The following is a 16,886-nucleotide window of genomic DNA, read 5'->3' on the forward strand; positions in this document are numbered from 1 at the left end:
AAAACATCATCCACCTTTTCAATTACGGGGGCGCTGTTTACCCGAAAGGTGTCTTGCTTTAAAATTAAGACCACCACAAAAAATAAAAGGATAGGCTGAAAAATTTTAAGGCTTTCGGCTAATGTGGCTAATGCTAAGGAAGTACCCCACCGGAAGTGGAGGTCGTGCGCTAAAAAATAGTTATTTTAAAATATAGATATTTCCATTAATATAGTTTGCAAAGCAGTTAAATGATTAAATACGGTTCCAGTGTCTGCTCAAGGTTAGGCATGGGTGTTAAATGGTTAAGGTTAGGGTTAGGGTATGGTTGGGGTTAGTTTTCAGTGGTAAATGGCCCTTGTGTGCACTGTGTGAAGGTTCGTTGCTAAGCTAATGCTAACACGAAAAGTTGACGGCAACTTTGTGTTATTTTATTTCGAGAGGAGGAGAAGAGGAGCTTCCTGTGGAGCTCCACTATCATGGCATCGCCCATTTGTTTGCAGGTAGACCTCTCCTCCTCAACTCAAACGGAGTGTCTTCACTAACACTAGATCAAGAAGGACATTTTGTGGAGATAAAGATGTGTGCCGTGGTACCGCAGTGCCTCGGCACCTGGCAACGAGCTGAGCTGTGGTACCGAGCCATGGTACGCGGTGCCGTGCTGGGGTACCTGGCACCGAGCTGCGGCACCGCGGTGCCACGGCAAGTGGTTGGCACCGAGCCGTGGTACCGCGCTACGTCGCGGCACCTCGGCTGGTGCCGCGGCATCAACCGTGGTGCCACGGCACCAGGTGTCGGTGCAATATGCACTCGCTGTCTCTCAACAAATGGGCGATGCCATGACAGTGGAGCTCCACAGGAAGCTCCTCTTCTCCTCTCAAAATAAAATAATTTTAGAACTTCTTGTAGCGAATATTCATCAAAAATGATATTGAATGTCAGGCAGTTGAACAATTCAACACCGTAATCACACAATTGTTTACTTTGCGCACGACCTCCACTTCCGGTGGGGTACTTCCTTAGCATTAGCCACATTAGCCGAAAGCCTTAAAATTTTTCAGCCTATCCTTTTATTTTTTGTGGTGGCCTTAATTTTAAAGCAAGACACCTTTCAGGTAAACAGCGCCCCCGTAATTGAAAAGGTGGATGATGGGTTTTTTTTTTCTTATAGTGGATATTTTTTTGGGCTGCTCTCTTTTTTTTTCTCATTGTAGATAATTTTTTTCACCTGTTCTTTTTTTTTTCTTATAGTGAAGAATTTTTTTGGGCTAGTAGATAATTTTTTTTGCCTGTTCTCTTTTTTTTCTTTTAGTAGATAATTTTTTTGGTTGGTCTCTTTTCTTTCTTATAGGGGATTTTTTTTGTTTTTTTCATCTAGTGGATAATTTTTTTTTAGGCTGTTCTCTTTTTTTTCTTATAGTGGATAATTTTTTTGGGCTGTTCTCTTTTTTTCTTGCAGTAGATAATTTTTTTGTCTAGTGGATAATTTTTTTAGGCTGTTCTCCCCTTTTTTTTTCCTTATAGTGGATAATTTTTTTTGGGCTGTTCTCTTTTTTTTTCTTATAGTAGATAATTTTTTTCATCTCGTGGATAATTTTTTTAGGCTGTTCTCTTTTTTTTTCTTGTAGTAGATAATTTTTTTCATCTAGTGGATCATTTTTTTTTTAGGCTGTTCTCTTTTTTTTTTTTCTTGTAGTAGATAATTTTTTTTCGTCTCGTGGATAATTTTTTGGCCTGTTGCACCTCTGGGCCACCGTAAACTATGCATCCGATTTCAACAGTCTGGCCGAGCTGGCAGCCACATTTCAGGGTCGCTATCCTAAGCCCAGTGAACATGTTTCAACATTGTACCAATAAACGTTTCTTTCTTTCTTTTTTTTTTTTTTTTTTTTTTAAACCCATCCTCCTCCACCCCCTAATAGACCATTACACTGACTAAAACAATATTATTCACAGCCCTAACTGTCGCAAAGAAGACAATCGTTCTCCACTGGAAAACCAGAAATCAGCTAAATATTCCACACTGGAAGAACCTGTTAACTACAACGGCATATTAGGGCCACATAAGAAAATAAAAAACACTTGTCACTACGAGAATAAAGTCGTAAAATATCGAGATGAAACCTGTATTTTCATGAGAATAAAGTCGAACACAAAAAGTCATAATTTTACGAGAATAAAGTGATATATTGAGAATAAAAGTCATAATATTGAGGGAATAAAGTCGTATCTTAATTTTTTTTTTTTTTTTAAATCTTAATTTAACGAAATTTCAGTTGAAAAATTTCCGCTTCACTCAATCTCAAAAGTACTCGTTTCAACAAAATCTGGTCTATATTCACGAACAAACTTACGTCTGCATTATTAGCCTGACTCCCATTCCATAACCAACAAACAGATGTACTTCATGCCTGGTTTGAACGTCCGTATAGTCGTATGATGCACTAGCCTTTGTAAACTGCTCTGTACCAATAGAACAGTGGCAGCGGTACCACAGCCACTGGAAATAAGCCACTGGCACCAGAAACAGTGAACCTCAGGCACCGGCACCTCAGGCCACAGTGAGATCTTGTCTCTACTGTGTTATTGAGCTGACAGACACCAGTCGGGCTTTTCTACCCTTATGACCAAATGTGTTAATGTGTCACAAGACGACACCAGTAGGGAGAGCTCTATGCTAATGTTTAGGCCAAGAGTCACGTCTCTTCTCAGTCAAATGTGGGAAGAAGAAAGACGTGTTCTTTCTATTAATTATTATTCTCCTGTTTCAGGTATGGTAACATTATAGAAGTGATAGAAAACAGCCTCAAGTAAAAGATGTAAAAGTTTAGGCAATTTCAAACTAGTTCTTACGAATTGTAAAGTGTTGTTTGGTCAATACACTTTATTCCAGAATCAGCTTGTTAGCTAGTTAATGTCCTACTGCTATATTTATTACGCAGAATTAGCTTTGCTAGCAAAGTTAGCATCCTAGTGCTAATGTGTTGAATAGGAGTTGTATGGTAATGTGTTGGACCTGATTGTGTAAGGTCATGCATGGTCATTTATTTGTTAAACTTATATCCATGTCCGTGTTGTACAATGTAACTGTAACATAATTTTAGTCATAAAGAAATGTGGGAAGAAGAAAGACGTGTCCTTGCATCTATTCATTATTATTCCCCTGTCTCAGGTCATTGACGCACTGGCTTATGTAGGCTATCTTAAATGTAGCGGGATGTGTAACCTTTAATCAAATGTTTACTTATTCCCCCTAATAGTGCCTTGTGTCGTACGTGTCCTATGTACGTTATGCTTAGTGGTGCAGTACAGTGTGTTACAATTGTCAACTCAAAAGCTGATGTGGCTATTAAATAAACTGGAACTATGACAAGCCTTTTGTATTTACAGTTAATGAAGGGCCAACAGTCAAAAGATGAACAACTTTTTGCAGCTGGTCACAAGAATGACTACATTAACTTTTTTTTTTTTTTTTTAATTTTACAGATCACCATGGACCAGTTTCTGTCAAGCTTGAGGGAAAGGGGCGCCCTGAGGAGAACCTAACACAAATGGCAGAGGACAAGGTAAAGTACACAAACTGAGTATCCTGCTCGCTCTCTCTCTCTCTCTCTCTCTCTCTCTCTCTCTCTCTCTCTCTCTCTCTATCTATCTATCTATCTATCTATCTATCTATCTATCTATCTATCTATCTATCTATCTATCTATCTATCTATCTATCTATCTATCTATCTATATGATACATGGCCTCTAAATCTACAAGATCTCCCACATAAATGAATGAGAAGCCTTTCATCTTTACAGTCTTCTGCCACTTTGAGCAGGTTACCTGCAGTTAGTGTTTCACATTTTGAAAGATTTTCTCTTCTTTTTCTGTTAATGTCAGTAACATATTGATTCTTCTCACATATTAGGCAGCCAACCGGGGTAGATGTGACACACTCCTCAGCGGACGGGAACCTTCCAAGGCTGAGCGCAGAATCCTAATCTTTCAGGCACTATCATCAGTGAATGGGACTCATGTGTCAGTTGGTCATCCCCTACATAATGTAATAGTAATACAGGTATGAGGTACAGTGGTGGAATGTCTGCATTTAAGATAACTTTGAGGAAGCTCAAACACTGTGTTTTTGTTGAGATGCAGATTAACTCTTTAATGTTCAATTACACAAAAAAGATGTACATTCATATGGTGCAGATGTCTTTGAAGACAATTTGTCAGATACTGTTCTTATACATTGCTCTGCCATAGTACACTGTATCTGGATAAAGTTCAACAAATACTGTAATGTGGTGTGTAGCTGCCTTATTTTAGGCATGTGTACCTTGTCATATTTACCTTATTCCAATACTTAGTTACACTAGTTGCTTCATTCTGACCTCTAGATTATTTCACAGATTAGATGGCTTGCCGTGCTTACCAGGCTGCTGGCCACTAGCATTTTATGATTGGCAGCTTGTGAGTGAAGAGCCTTAATCCATGAAGTCTTAGGCTACTCCTAAGTGTGTTCCACAGACATCCCACCTATACAAACATTTGGCAGACTTGACAGAGAGGTATGTGGTGTTCCCCTTGTGTATAACTGTCAATTGCATTCTGAAATGTATTTATTATTTTAATGCCTGATTTTTACTCATGTTTTATCATTCTGAATATTGCATTATTTTAATGCCTTGAGTTTTTTTGTAAATACTGATGTATGTAGTGCCTTGCCATGTCCTGCGGTCTCTATGAGAAATTGTATTTTTGCAATTTAAAAAAAAAACAAAATTATCAGTTCTGTTGATGAAAACTTGCATGTTGAGTGATTGCTGTGGGTGCTTTCATTAAGTCTGTTGTGTAGGTTACAATGCATTGATTGAGAGGGGCACACGAGTTATTCATCAAACAAGATATAATTTATTTGGATAATCTGTAAAGTCAAAAACCATACAACATACATGCAAATGTTCACACACATATATACATACTCATGTATACATATACATACAGGTGCATACATACACACGTGTATACCATTCGTGTTAAGTTCTCTTCAGGATGCTCCTTTACCTCAAGCCTGACAGAAACTGGTCCATGGTGAGGTGTAAAAAAAAAAAAAAAAAAAAAAAAGTAATGTAGTCATACTTCTTAGCAGCTGCAAAAAAGTTGTTCATCTTTTGACTGCTGGCCCTTCATTAACTGTAATTACAAAAGGGTTGTCGTAGTTCCAGGTTGTTTAACAGGCACATCTGCTTTTGAGTTGATGATTGTAACGGACTGTACTGCTCCACTAAGCAGAGCATACTGTGATACCCTGTGTTAAGAAGGTTAAGAGTGTTTTTGTGTTTCTGCATAATGTGGGTATTCAGGTTCAGGCAGTGAGTGTTTTATTCCTGTGCTTTGGCTGTGTGTGTGCATGCACAGAGAGTGTGGGAGAGAAAAAGAAAAGTGACGCATGGTATGTGGCTGTTCGGTTAAGTTTAGCAGCGTAAGTTGTGGCTGTAACAACAAAATCTGTTCTTAACTGCTTAGTCCCTTAATAAAGCCTGAATCCAGTGGAACTATACTCTGTCTCGGGTGTCATCGACTTCAGGGCTATTACAATACATACGACACAAAGCACTATTAGGGGAATAAATAAACATTTGATTAAACGTTACACAACACATCCTGCTAAATGAACATTAGCCTGCATAAGTCAGTGTAGAAAAGCTCGACTGGTGTCTGTCAGTTCAATAACGTTAACAAAGTCAGGTTGTCATTCTGACAGTAAAGTGTCCATGAGCATTACTGGAGCAATAGCAAGTAGCTAACACGTTACCTAAAGTAACCGGACTTAAAGTAACTGGATGGATGTTAGTTGGTAATTTGGTCAAACTTTCATCTGTTCAGACTAACATATTGCCCCTTGAACTTTAAACACCCTGTAAACAAACTAACGGAACTTGGAGTTACTGTAACTTACCGGTAAGTTGTTAATGAATGTGTGTTCTGAACAGCAGAGTCAGCCTATTCTTGACGGCAGTGTTGTGGAGGATGTGGTACTTGTGGCATCTTCTCTTATGAAATAACAAAACAAATTAATTTGCTATCGAGATAACAAAGTTTGTTGTCTCGAGATAGCGACTTAATTAATTCGTTATCACAAGTTAACATTCGTTATCTTGTGATAACGAATTAATTAAGTCGTTATCTCGAGATAACAAACTTTATCTTGTGATAACAAGTTAATTAAGTCATTATCACGAGATAACGAACGTTGTAACCTCGAGATAATGAGTTAATTAAGTAGTTATCACGAGATAACGACCATAAAATTATGTATTAGCCATGGCCCTTCTCGGCTTCCGTACAATACTGACACAGGTAAGAGTTTGAAAACTGATGTAAATGTGTGTGCAGTCACCTGAAAAGCTCCCAAGTGTGCACCCTTGGTTGCGCTATTGAGGTTTTGCACACATGTCACATGACCACATGGTTTTTTGTTTACGACGCCATATTGGTAGGCAAGCTTTCCTTAGATCGTACAATTGCCCATTGTTGGTGATATTTATCTTTCTCCTGTGTAGATCTACAATAACATTTAAGCTTTAAGCAGTGTGATCATGGTAACCACATGTGTTGTGGTTGGTTGCAATAGATGAGTTTCATGTGACGTATGCATACATTAAGTCTTGGAGGAGGAAGTCACGCCGAGTTCGTAGTGTGTTAAACGATGGACCTGCTAAACTCCTGTGTGCCGTTTATTACTTAGCTTTCACCAATTATAAGTTAGGCAGAAAGACAGCTCAGTTCCATTGGTGGCAGCGGTGGTTCTGTTCTGCCGACCGTTGTTTATAGTTATTACCATGGTTAGCGTAGCTTCTCAGTATAGTTAGCCTGCGTGTCTGTTGCGCTTAGCGGCATGGGAAAAAAAAGAATTGCCTTCATGTGGTATGGTGATGAAGACCCCTTTAAACCTACCAGGAGGGCTTCCCCTGGCCTATCACCCTATAGAGACAGAGTGATTGTGGATCTACCTGCTCCCTTTGCCGGTGATGGCAGCCAGAGTTTCCTCAGCTGGAAGTGGCAGTCGGAGCTACGGCCGGCGACACTGGCGAGTTCAGCGGGGAGCTGGTGACAATACTGCCCACCGTCTGTACAAGTCTGCTTTTCTACTATGGGACAGCCTTCCCAATGCGGTCAAGTCAAATTATGCGGCTGTGAAACAGAAAATGGGATCGGCTTTTGGACAGAGACAGTTAATGGACCGTTTTAGAGCTAACACATCGGCTCGTTCACGAGTTCTGGGGCAGAGCCTGGAGGTGTACGCAGCTGATGTGAGCCGGCTGGAGCTGGTACTGGTGTTTTTACCTCCCGAGTTACGCGCACATCACTGTTGTTAGTAAACATTGAAACTCATGTATGGTGCCTTTATCACAAGCAGACATACTCGCAAATAACAAAACACGCAAACACGAGTCTAAAGAAAAACACGATATAAAGCAACAGTTCTGACTTTCTGGATCCAGATAGTGTGCCTACCAATATGGTGGTGTAAACAACAATCACATGACCAGTGACGTCAGCTGCAAGTCCTCAATTGCTAGGAAGGGGAAGAGAGTGTGCGTGGCGAAGGCTAATGAAGGAATACAGACACGGACGGGGAGAGAACGTTGTGTGTGTGTGTGTGTGTGTGTGTGTGTGTGTGCGCGCTTCTCCCGCAGCAGGAGACAGTCGAGGCTCAGTGACGGGGTCACACCCGATCACGTGACTAAATCCAAAAATCTGGAGAAAAAAAAGTGCCAGATCGGCAGCCAATACCGATTGGATTGGGACATCCCTCCCGATGGTCCTTTTCATCCTACATTTTGATTTAACATCTTTCACGGTAATACCTGACTGGGATGGAAATGAGCTTTATTTATGATCAAAATATAATTGGACATTTGAAGGACCCCCACAAATTTTTGACTTTGTCTCTTTCATGGGAGCATGTCCTCTCTGTACGAGAGCTGAGCTGCCTGTGGCTTCAACATAATTCGAACACTGGTTTTAGGGTCAAAACAGAGTGGAATAACAGAAAAAGTCAAAGAGAGGAACTGAAGTTTGACAGGTTTTTCAAAATAAGGCACTCAGAATGTACATAAGAGATTTAGGATGTTGAACATGAACTGTGAACTGGAACACACAGAACAAAAAGTATTTGAATTTAGGCCCAGTAGTTTCTGTTCTGGGTTCTTTTTTTTTAAATCAGTCTGGCTGCTTTTTGACACCTGGCTGAACTCCAGAAAGTAGTTACATGTTCAAAACTCTAGAAAAATAATGATTTAGTTTGAGTTTTCCTGAGGCTTTCCTGGCCTTTATCTTCCTGAGCCCCCTCCTCGCCTGGTCCATAGCAAGGATGAGGGGGGTGGGAAACTCCCCTGTGGGGGTGTAGATAGGTGTGTGCGGAACAGAGGTGATGGTGGTATCAGCAGGGGGGAGGCCATCGTTCTGGAGGGGTGAGTGGAGCTGAAGTGTTGACGGTTACAGCGGGGTGGGGGCTACCATTCTGGATAGAGGTGAGGAGGAACATGAATGGATGGGGGCCAGAGTAAAACCTGTTTAAATCCAAATTCAGCTCCTTCAATGAATTTGAAACAAGTGGACTTTGTTCTTGGTTTGAAAACATTTCATTTCATCCAAGAGGCTTCATCAGTTCTCAGAATGTTGGTGCAGGAGCCAGTTATTGATCCTCTCCAGATGTACATTACCTTTAGAGCTCACATGAGTCCTGTTGTGAGTCGTGGGGGTCACAGACACCTCCCTTTATATGTATGAGCCATATGTGGTGGGGGAGTCTGAGAGGATCTGAAAGATTTTCTCCAAACACAACATCCCTGTGGATTTCAAGCCCAGGAACACTGACAGAGACTGGACCACCCAAAGGGCAAAACACAGAAATACAAGCTGATCTGTGTGGTTTATGCAGGTGAATGCAGTAATCTCTTATAGGAGAAACTAAACAGCTGTTCCACAAACACATGGTCCAACATCACAGAGTCAACACATCAGGGCAGGATTCTGTGGTTTACCTTCACCTCAAGAACCAAGGACACACGTTCAAGGATGAGAACGTCCACATCCTGGATAGGGAAGATAGATGGTTTGGGAGAGGAGTGAAAGAAGCCATCTGTGTCCAAATGGAACGGCCTTTTCTCAACAGGGGTGGGGGTCTACGCCACCACCCATCTCCTACTAATGCAGTCCTAACACCTCGCCACACAAGTTTCACCATCGTCAAGACAATGGCCTGAATAATGGCTCATTAAGCGTACAAAGACCTGGAAGTGTCTGTGACCCCCACGACTGTTTTGCTTTATTGTATTTTGTCTTTTTTTTTTCTCATTCCCAAAAAAGGAATCCATAATAACTAATCATACTAATCCATAGTAACTAATAGTTTTAAACACTGGTCTTCTTTTATCTATAAATGTATTTTATTTCTGCTTCCATCATATTTGCTGGTCTACATCTGCTGGAATGACTTCAATAATTACAGTCTCCGGTCCCAGGATCTGTTATCTCTATGAGTTCTAAAAGTCAGAACTGAACTGGGAAAGAAAGCTTTTAAATTTTCTGCTCCCACTTTCTCGAACAACCTACAGAAGGAGATCAAACTAAAGGAATTGGTCTGTTTTAATACATTCAGTCATTTTAAATGAATGGGAAAAGGATAAATCTGGATGTAGATGTTTTTCTATTTGATTGAATTGGGTTCTGCTTTGAGATGATTTTAAGGAATATTGTTGTTATACTTTTAGTACCTTTTAAAATAATGGTGATGTTTTGTATGTCTGTTTTTATTTAGTGTTTTATATGTGGTTTTAGTACTGAGTTTTATTATATTTTATGTCTATTTTTTATGTTTATTTTTAGTGTGGATGAATGGCTGTGTTTCTGTTTTGTGTAACTTCTACTGCTGCTGTTGTCTTGGCCAGGACACTGTTGAAAAAGAGATTTTTCATCTCAATGAGTCTTTTCCTGGTTAAATAATAATAATAATAATAATAATAATAATAATAATAGCTGACTCACACTAAACACATGCTTAAAAAAAAGAGGCAAAACTATCCAATACAACTTCATTTGTAAAGCACTTTAAAACAACCGCAGGTGCTGTACAGAAGAATAATTAAAACCAAAATAGAAAAATAAAATACAGAAATAGATTTAAAGACATAGAAACTGTACAAAAAAGAAAAAAGTGCTATACAGAAAAATAAATAAAACTCAAATAAAAGAATAAAATACAAGAATAGATTAAAAAGCCATACAATTAAAAACACCAAAAATAAATAAATAAATATAGATAAATAAGAACAATAAACCACTATCAAATAAAAACAATAGAATAAAGATAGTACCTTCAAACATCCCACATGGTTTCAAAAGCCAAGAACAAAAGATGGGTTTTAAGAACAGACAGAGGAGGCCTGTCTGATATGCAGAGGCAGATCATTCCATAGTTTAGGAGCTGCTGCAGCAAAGGCATACTCACCCATGAACTTGTGTGTAGTTTTTGGTACACTCAGGAGCAGTTGGTCAGCTGACCTGAGAGAGCGGGGGCGTATATAAAGCTGCAGCAGCTCAGAGAGGTTGGGCGGGGTGAGGCCATTTAGGGATTTAAAAGTAAATAAAAGAATTTTAAAATGGATCCAAAAATGTATGGGCAGCCAGTGGAGTGAGGCTAAAATGGGGGAAATGTGCTCGTGTTTACGTGTGCCGGTTAAAAGACGTGCAGCAGCATTTTGCACCATCTGAAGACAGGCGACGGAGGAACCACTAGCCCCCACATAGAGACCATTAGAATAATCCAGCCTGGTGGTCACAAAAGCATGAATGACTATTTCAAAATGCTGCCTAGAAAGAATTTGTTCAGTTTTGGCCAGCTGCCTCAACTGGAAAAAACTGGATTTAACGACTGAAGTGATCTGACAGTCAAACTTGAGCTCAGCATCCACTTTAATGCCAAGGTTTGTGATGGTTGGTCTAATATACTGGGCCAAGGGACCCCAATTTACAAGGGGGGCGGGGTGGGGGGTGCCACCAAAAACCATCACCTCTGTCTTTTTCTCATTGAATTTTAAAAAAAAATGTGGCCATCCAGGCCTTTATGTTGTCAAGACACCTGAGTAAAGGTTTGACAGAAGATTCAGCCTTCTTTTTGAGAGGGACATATATCTGACTGTCATCTGCATAACAGTGAAAGTGGATATGAGTGCAATTCAATGAGTTTGATTATTTATTTATCGACTCAGACCATGACTTTTTACAAAGTGGTTTTAGTTCAATTTCCAAACACGTGCCTCACATTCAGTCAGGTGAAAAAGTTAGGACTTTGTTTCCAAAGTCGTTTCTCTGTATATTTCTAACACTCAGCTTCTTGCTCCGTCGCCAAATCAATTTGTAATGTATTTGTAATGTAGCTAAAACAGAAAAAGGTTCTGTCACTTTAAAAGACACCTGCACAAGGTATTCTGGGATGCGCTGTTGGATATGTATGATACTATTAAAGGAAATATCTCTGGTATGAATGGCAGTATTTAATGCTGTTCATATAATAAAAAGTACACGTTCATAAACCACATGTGGTCTCCTCCTTCTATGTCTGTCAGATTCACATACAGACATTACAGTATTCATCCGCAGCACTTGTGCCACACTCCATCCACGGAGCTCAGACTGTTAATGTGCACTGTACACATCCGCAAATCCACGGAGCACGTTAACGTGGGTCTGAGGGAAAGAAAAACTTTACCCAAATAAATAGTAACACTTTTAAATGCAAGTAAAACTATATTGTATTGAACGGATCGAATTTTATTGATACAAACATTCAATAACCGATGCATCGCGATATCATTCCAAACTTTTCATTCACTTGCAGCTTCTCTACTGGTGCACTCGGATTGTGCACGCGCGTGTCGGATAATCTTTCCATCCCTAGTGTAAGCTATTTTCTCAAGGATTTTTGAAATAAAAGGCAATTTAGAAATAGGCCTGTAATTGGCAGGAACTGCAGTATCTAGTCCTGTTTTTTTTAATCAAAGGTTCCACTGCTGCATGTTTGAAATATTCAGGGACTACACCTGAGGACAAACTGCTATTAATAAGAACTATAATCAGTATCAATATAAACTAGAATAAGAATAAATAAGTGGTGTAACACATAAACTATAATAATATATAAATGGTATAAATCCAGATCAGTTGTGGACCTGTTTGACCTGTATGTGAGCTGAAATGGGTCATGGTTGGTTGTGGGGTGGGAGGGGGGATTGGACTTTATGTACTGCATGATCAGTGACTTAAAGCGCTTCATAATGATGGAGGTCAGGACTAGGGGCTGGTAGTCATTGTGGCTGGATGGGTGGGGCTTCTTCAGGACTGGAACTATAAAACCTGTGGGGGCAACAGCTGGACTCAGGGAGATGTTGAAGGCATCAGTGACGATATTGTTGAGTTTTTCAGTGGACTTCTTCACAACCAGGTATGTTGTCCGGCCTGGCTAACTTGCATGGGTTAATCCTGGGGGGTGGGGGGAGTCTTCTTCATGTCTGGTCTTCTGAGCTGGTGTGTTGTTTTGTGTTTCAAAGCCAAAGGAGTTGTTGAGGCTGAAAAAATCCTGGATTGGACTCATGTTTTTTTATTATTCATTCTGTAAAAGCAGCAGCAGAGCAGTAAGCAGCACTAAAACTACACAGACATTCTACAAGTTAAAGCTAAACTCTGTTGTGTTTTTGTCAGACATGTGCAGGAGTAAACTGAAGGGCTGTATTTGAAGAATTAGAGCAGTGGAATGTCTGTGGGGGTGGGGGTCTGGCTCAAGGAGCAGATAATACAAAGACCACCATCTTCCACCGTCGGGGGAGGTGTCTGCCTTGAGCAGTTAAAGGGGTTAAAGAGCGAGGGTTAAAGAAAGAGAGAGATTGGGGGTACACTATATTGTTATAACTTATATCCAAACTTATGTTATAATTTGTAACCTCTACCATCTATGGAATTATATAATAAACACTATCAAACTGTATGGACAGCAGAATAGTGATGGAGGAGGAGAGAAGAGGAGGAGCAGAGAGGAGGTCAGTGTATCATGAGGAATCTCCCAGTCTAACCCTACAGCAGCAGAACTCAGATCAGCCTGAGTCGCTCTAACTATAAGCTTTATCATATTGAAGAGGATTGGCTGAACATGTAAAACCACAGCAACTACTTCAAGCTGTGATGGAGAGAGTTTACTTGGAAAAATATCTCTAGGTTTTTTTCTTCAGTAGCCAAAAGATGACAGAACTCCGAAGTAAAAATGCCAGATATGGTAAATGTTGGAGGGAACGTCCTAAACTCGCCCCCTACTGGACAAACTTGATGGAAAAGACTGAACTGATGACTGGGTTCCAACTTGAGGAGAGTTTCAGTGGATTTTATTTGGTCAACTTACCAACTGGACTAAGGAAACAGGACACACACCTGCTGCAAATATTACTGGCTACTGGCAAGAAGGTTATAACCAGAACCACTGACACTTTCAGATTGGACAGATGTAATACATGAAGCCTATATTATGGAAGATATAAGTTTTTCTTTCAGTCATTCTAGTGAAGAAATTTGAAAAATATTGGAAAAGCTAGTGTTCCTGAATCAGAGTTTACAGTAATTGCTGGTTTGCATTCCTTTTTCCCAACTGTTTGTTGTATAATTTGGATCTGGTGAACTGTCAAGATGGACCCTTTTTTTTTTGTTGATGTTTTAGTTCAGTGGTTCCCAACCTTTTTCGGCTCTTGACCCCATTTTAACATCACAAATTTCTGGCAACCCCAGACATTCAAAACCGACACATTTTTTTGCAAAAATTAATTTATTTTTGATCATGTAATAGTTTGCTATACTATGTTGCAAATAAATGTTAATTTTAGATGACATTTAGTCTATATAATGTATATTATTATGGACAGAGGCAGAAAAGCCAGGTGTAGATTACTGCACAGAGAGAGAATTTTATTTTCCTTGGTCAGTATATGTACAGTCAGTCCAGCTTGGATTTACAAGGCTGACAATTAATACTGAACAAACAATAACTCAAACAATGAATTATGAAAGAGCTGCAGCATCTGAAACTGACCACAATGAACATTTGACAGATAAACAGTACCACAGTGCTTCAGTTTCACAACCACAGTTTGTCATGTCTTTTATATATTATGATTGTCTCTCTCAACTCACCATATAATTTTTATTAGTAAGTTTTTATTTTTATCTTTATCAATTACTAGATATTTCAGGCGACCCCATTTGAATTCCAGGTGACCCCACGTGGGGTCCTGACCCCAAGGTTGAAAAACACTGTTTTAGTCTATCTATTTTGCTATAATATTGTATCTCTGTGTTGTTAAAAATGAAACAATGTCCAACAAAAAGAAAGTTAAAGAAAAAGTAATGGTGACCGGTTATCATTTGATGTGTTCAGGGCACTGTAGCAAGAAAAACCAAACTGTTATAACTCAACATTTTTTTGTCTAATCTGCACCAAACTTCATATGTATAAGAGTCATACCCTGAACATAAGGACATGACAATATTAAATCTGACTCCTAGTGCCACCTATTAGTACCAATAAATGTTTTGGTTTTTTGATGTGCATGTTGAACATATGCATATCAAATCTGGTCAGAAAAGCCTTAGCAAGTTGATTCAGTCCATTCAAGTTGATGATTTTACTTAACATCATATGATCGTGGCAGCTTGACGAATTTTTTTTTTTTTTTTCATAACACAAAAAATTGTTTCATACATACAATACACTGAATTAGTCTTACTTTACTTTCAGAGACCAAACTAAATAAGTCTTTGCAGCATTTTGTGATTCTGTAGCTATTTAAAAAATCTGCCAACACTGGAGAGAACCTAACGTTTTAGAATATCTCTGTTATTATCTGTTATTTTCTGGTCTCATACAGGAAACACATCTCTTAAGGAGAAACCATCAAATATTGGTTGTCGTGAAAATGTCCTGTTGATTACCTAACTAGTTAAATTTGTCTAGCTGCTTAATCTGGTCCTGAAGAGATGTGTTTGTTCTGTTACATTCCATTGCATTTCAGTGACCACTTCTTTTTGTTTGTGTTTTAATGTAGAAAGAATCCAAAGGTGAATTTTAAGTGAACCCTAAAAGTTGTATCTGACTGCAGCCAACATGGATGGAAGACCCACCTGCGACCAGTGTGGGAAGACTTTCACCAGAAAGGATTACCTTAAATCACACCTACGTAGCCACAGTGGAGAAAGACCATATAGCTGTCACCAGTGTGGGAAGGCTTTCACCCAACTGTCTACCCTTCAGACACACTTGCGCATCCACAAAGGAGAAAGACCATATGGCTGTAACCAGTGTGGGAAGTCTTTCACCCAAATTAATGGGCTTAAGAGACACCTACGCATTCACAGTGGAGAAAGACCATTTGTCTGTAACCAGTGTGGGAAGGCTTTCACCCAGTTGTCTAATCTTCAGTCACACCTGCGCATCCACACAGGAGAAAGACCATATGGCTGTGACCAGTGTGGGAAGTCTTTCACCGGAATTAGTGGGCTTAAGAGACATCTACGCATTCATAGTGGAGAAAGACCATATGGCTGTGACCAGTGTGGGAAGGCTTTCACCCAACTGTCTAATCTTCAGTCACACCTGCGCATCCACACAGGAGAAAGATCATACGGCTGTGACCAGTGTGGGAAGGCTTTTACCCAACTGTCTAATCTTCAGTCACACCTGCGCATCCACACAGGAGAAAGATCATATGGCTGTGACCAGTGTGGGAAGACTTTCGCTGACATGAGTAGCCTTAAGAGACACCTACTCATTCACAGTGGAGAAAGACCATATGCGTGTGATCAGTGTGGGAAGACTTTCACCCAAAAGAATGACCTCAAGAAACACCTACGCATCCATAGCAGAAAAAGACCATATGTCTGTTACCAGTGCGGGAAGGCTTTCACTGAAATGCATCACCTTGAGACACACCTACGCATCCATAGCGGAAAAAGACCATATGTTTGTTACCAGTGTGGGAAGACTTTTTCCAAAATGAATGGGCTTAAGGCACACCTCCGCATACACAGAGGAGAGAGACCATAAAACTGTGTCATGTGTGGGAAGGCTTTCAGAGCCTTGCATTATTTTGTCATCGTCATGATCACCACAAGAAGTTGATGTACCCATGTGATAAGTGCACAAAGATACTCTGGTCGTTCAACTCTTACAAGTGTCACGAGTGGACCTATACTAGAGAGAAACCCTAACAGTGTAGATTTTGTGACAGAACTTTTATCACAGGTTCACAATGTACCAAACATGAATGTGTCAAACATTTCCACAAATGACAAAAACTGAACAATTGTACAAAAAGTAAGACTCTAGAAACCAGTAGAATCAATCAGTGTCATAACACACCAAAACAGTTTGAGTGGCACAGACGTGAAGAGAGATTCTTGTCATCCTCTGCTCTCTCCTATCATCAGCACATATGTGAATCATTAACGTCTTGACCAAAAAGTACCTCAGCATCAGATGACAAGAAGAAACGCAGTGTGTCTGAACCAGCACCACTGACTTTTTTTTGACAAAAACATCAAACTTAAAAACCTCCAGATCTGGCTCCATAAAGTCCAGATGTGAAGACAAACACCAGACTAAAAGCTGTGTTTTGTTGTCCTCAGAATAAAGAAGTGTGCTCTACTGCGCCACCGTCACAAAACAGTGATGTTACAGAACCTGAATTAACTGTTGCACAACTTGAAAAACACAATTTTTTGGAGGTGTCAGGATTCTGAATTCATGTGGTTTTACATCAGTCATAAACAACATGATGAACGTAATATGGATGAGACAGAATGATTGATGAGCAGG

General features: G+C 39.8%; 3 protein-coding genes and 1 long non-coding RNA gene across 5 annotated transcripts in view; 2 read left to right on the forward strand and 2 right to left on the reverse strand.

The window, feature by feature from the left end:
• The window catches only part of LOC115435617 (aldehyde dehydrogenase, mitochondrial-like), a 534,672-nt gene that overhangs the window by 113,841 nt on the left and 403,945 nt on the right, over positions 1–16,886 (forward strand). The gene's annotated exons all lie outside the window — the stretch shown is intronic.
• LOC115435619 (zinc finger protein 664-like) overlaps positions 1–16,886 on the reverse strand; it is a 493,117-nt gene that overhangs the window by 78,282 nt on the left and 397,949 nt on the right. The window lies entirely within an intron of this gene.
• Positions 4,442–15,392, reverse strand: LOC115435658 (uncharacterized). Its single transcript, XR_003937723.1, has 3 exons — positions 15,326–15,392; positions 6,369–6,376; positions 4,442–4,451 (listed from the first exon to the last, which is right to left on the reverse strand). It is a non-coding gene; the product is annotated as an uncharacterized LOC115435658 (long non-coding RNA).
• Positions 15,126–16,654, forward strand: LOC115435630 (zinc finger protein 678-like). The gene is made up of 2 exons (XM_030158176.1): positions 15,126–16,443; positions 16,645–16,654. The coding sequence occupies exon 1, from the start codon at positions 15,177–15,179 to the stop codon at positions 16,113–16,115; it is 939 nt and encodes a 312-aa protein (XP_030014036.1). The 5' UTR covers positions 15,126–15,176; the 3' UTR covers positions 16,116–16,443; positions 16,645–16,654.

Source organism: Sphaeramia orbicularis, chromosome 16 (genome assembly GCF_902148855.1).
Source record: "Sphaeramia orbicularis chromosome 16, fSphaOr1.1, whole genome shotgun sequence".
In the NCBI taxonomy this organism is placed as follows: Eukaryota; Metazoa; Chordata; class Actinopteri; order Kurtiformes; family Apogonidae; genus Sphaeramia; species Sphaeramia orbicularis.